This window comes from Arachis ipaensis, chromosome B07 (assembly GCF_000816755.2).
Source record: "Arachis ipaensis cultivar K30076 chromosome B07, Araip1.1, whole genome shotgun sequence".
In the NCBI taxonomy this organism is placed as follows: Eukaryota; Viridiplantae; Streptophyta; class Magnoliopsida; order Fabales; family Fabaceae; genus Arachis; species Arachis ipaensis.
Genome location: NC_029791.2, coordinates 118,739,845 through 118,749,226, shown reverse-complemented (window position 1 = coordinate 118,749,226; position 9,382 = coordinate 118,739,845). Strand labels below are relative to the sequence as shown.

Genomic DNA, 9,382 nt, shown 5'->3' with positions numbered 1-9,382 from the left:
GGTTGAGAATTGAGCTTGATGAACTGTATCTGTGTTGGGCAGACGAAGAACACTGGGTGCCGTTATTTTCAGTGGATGGATGAAACTATTGAGGAATCTGCTGGGGTGGAGGAATCCTCTAATAATGGCACAGTAGTATGCAATGCATGTGGGGTCTTGAAAGGGAGGTTTACCAGTATTGAGACTGAGACGACACACATAGATGGAGAGATGTTGATAGAGCAGATGAAGAGAGTTGAATTGCTTGTGTGTTTCATTCTAGGGGGACTTGTACTGAGTTTATGTATGAGTTTGATTTGTTTGGTTAGGTAGGAGAAGGGATGAGTGTAGGACAGGGTTTATTAATGAATGTTAATTGTTGTTGTTGCTTAGAAGTTATGTTGACATTGATGTTGCTATTTAGTCACTTGTTGAGGAATTGAAAATGTGTCTTGAATTCGATTGCATCAGTAATAGAATCATGAATTAAGTGAAGTGAATCTAACTAAAATGGTAACTGAGATATCAAAAGTAATTTCATAACATTAAGCATTAGAACTAATTGGTAAAGGCACAAGAACTAAAAATTGGTAAAGGCAGAAGATTAACTAATTGGTCTGCATAACATTAAGCAATAGAACTAATTGTTCCATCCAAAATACTACAAACTGGGTAATCAGTCTTAATACCAGATGACAAAATACTCAAATTGTCCAACAAAAGGCAATAACCAACCATAGTAAATATCAACATACAACCCAAAATATAGATAAACCACTGCAACTAAATATTAACTTATAACCCAAAAAGATCAACTAATTATGCACTCAAGTTGCCCTCAAGTTGACTATTTTGGCATGAACCTTGAGAACCTAGAAGTGGTTGCTTTAGATGCACCATTCATGGTTTCATTTGAGACAAGTGGAGACCTTGTGGAGTCTGAAACTTCTGAACCAGTAGCAGGTGTTGTATGGGCCTTATCTGTGGGGCCTAAATGGTGGGTTGGGCCTTGGAGTGGCAGATGGGCCTGGAGCTATGGGCCTCACATTGGGTTGGGCTGTTGGAGCTGGAGATGTGGGCCTCATAATCGGTTGGGCTAAGGGGTGTCTCCTAATAGGCATCTTGACCCTGGATCTTTCCTTGCTAGTAGATGCAGCAGCAGCCGCAGCAGCATTGGAGGGAGTTTTAGATCTTGTTGCTCTCCTTGCAGGGTTGGATATAGCAGATCTCCTTCCTTCACCATGACTTGTTGTACCTGATGTGTTGATGTAACCCTACAACAAATAAAGTCTGTTTAGTACATGTGAGTTAAGTGTAAACAACAGTTATTGAGAAATGAGCTACCTCTTCATCAGCTTCAGACTGTGGGTGGCCTTGGGTGAGCTCCTCTTCAACTGCATCCATGGTTTCTTCCCAGAACATCTCCTGCTCTGAGTCTGACATGTCTTTTAAGCTCCTGGGTGGCACAATCCCTCCTCTTGCCGGTTGATCTGCTGCAGGTGCTTGTTGTACATCTTCACCTTCCTCAGCTGCAGCAGGAGTCTTCTTATCAGGACAAGTCCTCGAATTATGTCCCACCTACGAAGACAAGATCATTCCAAGCATTAACACATTAGAACAGTCAATATCAACAGGCATTGATTAAGTGAGTTTTTATTTACCTTTTTGCAATATTTACAACTTGTCTTTCCATAGCTCCTCTTGATTTTGTACTGGCTCCCACTCTGTCTCTCTGATTCATGCCTTGCTCTCTTCTTTGTAGGTCTTCCTATTGGCCTCTTATAAGGTGGAGGGAGACACGGCAGCCCTTCTGCATCAGCCCAATATTCTTGACTAGGGACAGTGTTGATGTGAAATTGGTATGTTCTATTGTATGCTTCCATAGTCAGCCAATGGTGGACATAATCTTCTGGTCGTTGATTTTTTCTTTGAATTGCAGCAATTCCATGACAGCAAGGCAGACCTGTAAGTTGCCACTTTCTACAAGTGCAACTCCTTTCATGAGTGTTGACCCAAACTGTTCGACCATGCCTTCTAACTTCAAAGACATTATGCTCATCATATCCCACCCATTGAGCTTCCCAGTAGTTTCCTTCCTTCTTTTCCTTCTCTAGTCTGCTCGTCTGGATAGGCGCCAGTTTACCCGTGTAGGCCATGAGTGCATCTTTGTGGGTAGCCATAGTCTTCATGAGGTAATATCTAATCTCCTCTAGCATGGTTATGATGCTCTTGCCTCTTAGCCCCACCATGGTTGCATTAAGAGACTCCGCATTGTTGTTCGTTATGTTATCCACTTTGGGCCAAGTGGAGAATCTTGATCTTGACCAAGTTTCTTGCTCATACTTAGACAGATATTCCCAAGCAGAAGTATTAATTCTCTTTATGGCATCCATACCTTCATTAAACTCCTGATCAGTCAGTGCCCTTGCACATTGAAATAGCAACTGTTTCAGTTCTAGGTCTTTCCAACGCTTGTTAAAATTCCTCCACATATGCATAGTACAGAACCTGTGTTTAACCCCTGGCATAACTTCTTGTAGAGCAGGTATTAGCCCCTGTAAATAACTAAGTTAGACATCATATACTATAACATAATTGCACACACAAATTAATTACTAACCTTCTGTTTGTCAGACATGAAGTGCCAATCGAATTGCCTATGATCCCCGATATCATCCAACAAATACTCTAGGAATTCTTTCCAATTGGTCTTTGTTTCTGCATCAACTACTCCATATGCAACTGGGAATAGATGATTGTTGGCGTCCTGAGCAACGGCTGTCAGCAGCTGCCCCCCAAAATAACCCTTTAAAAATGCTCCATCAAGGCATAGGAAAGGCCTACATCCTTCCTTGAATCCCCTTTTACATGCTTCTAGACAGATGTATAGACTTCTAAACTTAGGCAGCCCCTCTTGTTGTGGTGTTGTGCTCATACGGCAAGTGGATCCTGGATTGGCCTTACGCAGCTCAGACAAGTAAGTCCTTAACTTCAAATATTGTTCCTTCTCTGTGCCCTCGATGACATCCTTAGCCTTCTCCATTGCCCTAAACATCATCCTCTCTCCGACACAAATATCAAACTCAACTTTGAACATTTCTCGAGCCTCTCTATGGGACAAGTTAGGACAAACCCTAATCTTGCTAATCAACTCCTCGGCCACCCATTTACAAGTGACTGACCTGCTTTTATTACTCCTAGGACATGTATGCTCATCAACCAGTGTTTTGATTTGGTAACTAGGGGGCTGGTTTCTCCTTGCACAGTAAACTTCCCAAGGACAAGTTTCGTTGTAACAGATGACCCTGCACCTATGTGGTTCAACCTTGAGGAAAAATGCCTCTCTGCCCATCTGAATACTATACTTCCTAACTGCATCCTTAAACTGCTGCATCGTGCCAAACTCCATCCCTAACTCCAGTCTAATTTTGCCAAACTTTGTATCAGGATTATACTGAGGGAATACTAGATTTTCATCTTCAGAATCAGAACCTGGTGGGGTGTGTAGCTCTTCAGAGTGATACTGATATTCAGTAGGCTCTTCATCAATGTCATTTGGGTTAGGCACAACCACCCTTGGGGCCTGATTCTCTTCCCTAGGTGGCAGAATCCTCTGGCCGGATGGACGGGGTCTTCGATGAATCCTCCGACCTTGAACCCCACAAGACGCACCCTCATCTAGTTCAACAACATTACGCATTCATAGCTTAAGGTTATTAATTAATTGACAGTTTATGGCAAATACATTTACAAACCCAAAAGAAAAACAACATTACTACTAGGATCTACAATTCATATACTAACCAGCATGTCCTTCACTATTGTTTTCTGGTGCAGGTTGATCTCTACCAAATGGTGGGGGCCTCGCATGTTTCTTCCTGCGTTTTCTTCCCCTGCCATTAACTTCTTCAGGATTCGATGGCCTCTCATGGTCTTCAACATGGGTCTGCTGATTGTCTCCTTCATTGAGGGCCTCATTTTCAGTTGTTCCAGCCTGACCTTGATTAGAAAGGTTTTCAGTACCAGCCTCCTCTGGCAATGGTTCATCATACCCCCTTTTGTTCAATGTTAGTTCATCCTCTTGTTGTTGTTGCTCCTTGTGCTGTGGGGGATCCTCTTGTTCATTTGCTTCATTAAATAAAGGTCCTCCCTCTACTTCTGTATGTTCAGATCCTTCCTCCTCTTCATTTTGTTGCGGTTCCTGGTCATGATTTTCCTGGTCTTCTAAGCAAGGCATCTCAACATACTCTGGATCCATATCAACTGGATGCTCAAAATACAAGTGAACCCTGTTTTCATTCCTCAGTGCAGCATCACACATCTTAACCACATCGGCATCCCTTCTGAGCACCCGTAACCCGTTAGCTAAATCCATCCCTGGCTCCAACCAATAAACTTCATTATACCTAGTATAACCTAAATCTAGAAACAAGCCTTCAACAAGGAATAGATTACAAGTATCAACATGCACCCTCTCGATGATACTCAGTAAACCACCATTAGACTTCACCCCACCATCTGCATCCTTCTCTAACCAACCCCGATGGTGATAAACAAATGTGATATGCGTAGCCATCTGACAAAAATCATCAAAAAAGTCATAAACATCTAACATGATACATGAAAACACCATCATCATACCTCCATTGCAAACCTCAAACGACTGATAATAACACCAACGCAAACATAGAATGCTTACCAAAACCTTGGTTGATCAACGGCGACTTCTTCACTCTGTATCAACGCCAAACGTGATACCGCATGTGACGTTGCCAAATCCAAGAAACGAATACAAAGCGACAACAGACGAACAGAAACAGAGACGACCACCCACAAACTCCTCAGTTTCGCGCGTCCAACATAGTCTTAGTTAAATATGATGTTTCACTTAGGGTTAATTCTGTCATTTCATCTCAATTGGGCAATTAGGGTTTGTTGAATTGGGGATACATGGACAAAACGTGATTGAGAGTCTAATACGGATGCCACGTTGGACTTCTGTTTGACACATCAACAAACTCCGTTTAACGGAGAAGGGTTCTCCTCACAGTTGGGCAGATCTGATCCGTTTTTAAATTTTTCAAGGGTATGATTGTCGTTATCTTATTCTAGGGGTATCTATGTCAGCGTTTTACAAATTCGGGGGCATAATTAGTAATTTACTCAATTTATTTCATCCAATAATTATTATATTTATCATAGAAGATAATTTTTTCTATATTTCAAAGAGGTTTCGCTAGAATTTATCATACAGTTTATCAACTTAAATACTCTTTAGTGAAGCATTATGTCAAACTTAAAAATTATTTATATTTTTTATCTGTACATAAATGATCTGAGCACATTTTAAATAGTTTACCAATGTAGAATTTGTTTGATTTAGTAGTTCATTTTTATTCATATTTTAATAAAAAATAAGATGATATATTTGTCTTATTTTATTAATATTTCAAGTTATCAATTGTTAATGACAAGTGTTAAAAGAATGACAAAAAGACAAACATAATTTACTTTTAATTTACTTTTAAGCATTCCATTATAACTTGGATCCAATAAGATTAAAGATACACAAAAAAGATAACCAATAAATTTTATCATGTTAAAATTTCAAAAATATTATAGATATTGTATAAAGATTTTTAGTTCAAATATCAATATATGACAAGCCGATTTAATAAAAAACTTCTAAACAAAATACATATTCTGACTTAAAAAGAGTTGAATACAAATCTAATGAGTCAGCAATACAAGAAGAGCATAACTAATTATTCCATTTGTACACCTTCATTTTTGCCTAGCTTCTATTTTTCCATTTTCGATGACTGATGTATTAAATAATGAATATCGTTATAAACCCCACCATGTTCTTTTTTGCTGTACTTAGCTCTCTGTCTCTAGCAACTTTCAGTCAACAAGAATTATCCCAAATCTAAAAAGTAAGATGCAAAAATACCTTTGGTTAGGTATAAAATTCACATTTATCCAACTTTCAGATTTCTCAAACATTAAGCGTAGTGAATAATGCTTATAATTAACTAGTGGTTTGGCATAAAGTAAAGTTAGCCTATGCTTTATCCATGCCTTTAGCAAGAAATTATCACATGATCATAATAAGATTAATACACTTTGTGATTAGCTTATTAAGCTATCAAGTTTCACAATCAATTATCATTACTGTGTGGTCACCACTGAACATGGCAAAGAAACAAATTCAATCACAACAGTCTTAAATTCAATTTGGTAAAGTTTTAATTTCAACAATTTTAAATTCTTTTTGGAGCAACAATTGATATAAATTTCAACAGAATCCTAAAGGTGCAATTGATATCCCCAAAATAGCACTTAAACACCAAACTTCAATTATAAATTAGATGCTGAAATTATAAAAGCACTTCAAATATTTCTACATACACAGCTCATATTAAGTGTAGTGCCTAGGCATTAACAGCATTGCTCATGAGCTTTTCAAAAAAAATCCTGTGAATATAATTGTCATGCACCAATACATTAAATCCACGACATAATTAAGTTAGAGTAAAATACCTATTTCATACTTAAATGATTAAAACCCTCATAATTTAGTTCCAAAAGATATTATATTCGCATATGCTATATGAATTATCAATATACTAACAACTTATTATGAGGCGACAAATCAATAGTTGCATACACATAGTTATTACCTACTTCAGCTTTTGCTTCAGCTCCATTAGCCAAAAGTGATGCGAATTCAAGAAGCACGGAGAGAACTCGAGAAGAAACAATGTAAGATGGATTTTCGTTATTGGTTCAAAATTCAAAACTACTAATACTAGCTTCTTTATTTGGATTATATCTAAAAATTCAAAACTACTAACTAGGTTAAGATAACTCAATTATATCTAAAATTCATGTATCTTAATTCTTATTTGTTTTTGACACAATCAATCAAGTAATTGTACCATATCGGTTATATTAAAACAATAATAATTTTTTTCATGAAACCTAAAGGAAAAAGAAGTAATGAGGCAATAAGGTGCACGAAGAAAAGAAAGTAGAGAAGTGAAAGTAATTGATACCCATCCCGGGTGCAGAAAGCAACGTCATTGTTCTGCTTTATGTACCTCTGCATTAGTAAAAAAATTAAAAATTGAAATCTAAAATTAACAATAGCAGAGAGTGGACCAAAATCAAAATTCAATGGAATCAAAACCAAAATCAACAAGAGAAAAACCCTAAATTCGGTAATTTGATAACAGCACATCAGAAGAAATGATCCAAAATAGAACTTCCATAAAATTACTAGGAAAAAATAAGTAATAAAGACATGGAGGAAGAGATACCTAAGGATCGAGTATGATGCGAGAGGCTTGAGATGAGGTGAACGGCGGAGAGTTATCGATTTTTCTGAGAGGACAGAGCACGGCACCACGGCGGAGCAGAGCAAAGGTTTTAGAACGCCAACCAGAGCAGAAGTTTCAGAACGGCGTGAGCAGATGAACACCGCAAAGCAGAGCAGAAAGAACAAGGCCCCAGTTCCAGCAGCGAGGAACACAATGACAGCGACCGGAGAAGAGGGATTACAGCAGTGCTCTGTTCCATAAAATCCTGAAGCATGGTAGAAGATGTATAAGTCCAATTATATTAAAGGAGCCCATCACTGATGATCCAAATAAAAAAAAAACAATAGGGCAGCCCACTTCCTTATACCCAGTTGGGAATTTGCAACTTTGTCTCCTGATTCTATTAGCCGGCTTCATTCAATTAGCAAGCCCAAATAAGGTGACAGAGCTTTGCTAAGCCTGTTCTCTACTGTGCCACTTGTCACAATTTCCTTCAATCTGTATAAATAAATCAATATGCTATAAATGGCCTTAATTTTATTCTTAATAATAATTATCTAAGATGTTAATGAATATTGTAACATATTTCTTAAGATAATAAAATATAATGGATATTGTTAGACACAAAAAAAAAGTTCAATGAAGATGTATGTAGTTTATTATTATGTATAATCTTTAAAATATGGATTGTCAGATATCCATTGATAAAAAAATAAATATCTCCAACACAATTTAACATAGTCTAAAATATGTGTAACATAGAATAATACATAGGAGAGACTAAGTCGGTTTGGGGTCATTAACCAACAAAATACTTTATGTGTTCTATGTAATGAAGGTATTGAGTTTGGTCACCATTTATTTTTTTGCTGTAGTTTTTCTTGGCATATATGGTGTGCATGGCTTTCATATGTTGGTAGAGAATGGTCTTGTTCGGGTATGTTAAAAGAGTATTTCCTTAGTTGGACTGAGATATCGAAAAGGAAGGAGGATCGTAAGAAGTGGATGGTGTGTTTTTGTGCGATTATATGGAACATATGGTTGGAAAAAAACAGAAGAATTTTTCAGAACAAGGGTAAAGGAGTTGAGAAGATTATTAACATGTCCTTTCTGAGCTACAAAGAGTGGTTAGATGCAGACCCTTCTGTTGTTGATGACAATGCCGGAGATGACAAAGGGGTATATATTTCTGGTCGTTTGCTATATTTATCTTTGTTTGTTTGCTTTGTGCTCATTTTTCTTTTGTTCCCCTTTGCTCCACTTGTTGTGTTGAGCTCCTCTTCAAAAAAAAAAATATAGGAGGCCCTTTTTTATAAGGTCTAAGATCTTTCAATCAACAACTCTATGTGGCAGTTCGATGGGGAGTCCAGGATGTTGTTTCCTCTCTTTAACTTGTATAGTTTACAACATTCTTTTCCTTCAACCCCAAACTTCCATTTTCTATCTCTTTCTCCACTTTTCAGTAGGTGCAAAAAGAATATATTCTTACCTACACTGGAAGGTGGACCAGTAATCTTCCAAACCGAACCATATCTAGAGGGTTTAAGATATACAGCAAAATTATAGGGCAGATACTACAATGAATGATTCATAGCTAGAGTCTAGAGAGAATTTTCCTATATAATGAATAACAGATACACAACCAATATTTCATAAATTTGTTAAAAAAATAACTCTTTTAAGATCAACTTGCCAGTCTAGATTGACTCAAGTCCGAACTTGTAATGGTCTTCTTATAATAAGCATATGGAGTGTATCTGGTTCAGGATATTTAAACTTGTTAGTCACCACATTAAAAGATATCTATATGTACCACGATATTAAAATGCAAGACATAAGAAAAAAAAAGTTGCATTTAACATTACTCGTTGTGAGACAGTTCTCTTGTTTCATTACTTTCTTCGCTCACCTCAATTGATGAATTGCTTGCACGAGACAAATCTATTGGATTATGAGGATCAACCCCTTCCAGTATGTCATTTTCATCGTCGTCTGACGGGAACTCATCATCAGATGGTTCAGACCCAGACAGCACCATCACATCAGGTGATGAAGGCTCACCATTCTTGTTATACTTTATG

General features: G+C 37.5%; 1 protein-coding gene across 4 annotated transcripts; it reads right to left on the bottom strand.

The window, feature by feature from the left end:
• Positions 584 to 7,604, bottom strand: LOC107606050. Of its 4 annotated transcripts, XM_016308015.2 has the most exons (7): positions 7,302 to 7,604; positions 7,038 to 7,084; positions 3,784 to 4,555; positions 2,600 to 3,657; positions 1,641 to 2,534; positions 1,324 to 1,557; positions 584 to 1,253 (listed from the first exon to the last, which is right to left on the bottom strand). In XM_016308015.2, the coding sequence occupies exons 3-7, from the start codon at positions 4,553 to 4,555 to the stop codon at positions 957 to 959; spliced, it is 3,255 nt and encodes a 1,084-aa protein (XP_016163501.1). In that variant the 5' UTR covers positions 7,038 to 7,084; positions 7,302 to 7,604; the 3' UTR covers positions 584 to 956. The 4 variants fall into 4 exon arrangements, 2 of the variants coding, with proteins under 2 accessions (XP_016163501.1, XP_016163502.1); XM_016308016.2 differs by lacking the exons at positions 7,038 to 7,084; positions 7,302 to 7,604 and adding an exon at positions 4,679 to 5,359; XR_002350510.1 differs by lacking the exons at positions 584 to 1,253; positions 1,324 to 1,557; positions 1,641 to 2,534; positions 2,600 to 3,657; positions 3,784 to 4,555 and adding an exon at positions 5,558 to 5,908 and having other exon boundaries at positions 6,663 to 7,084; positions 7,302 to 7,585.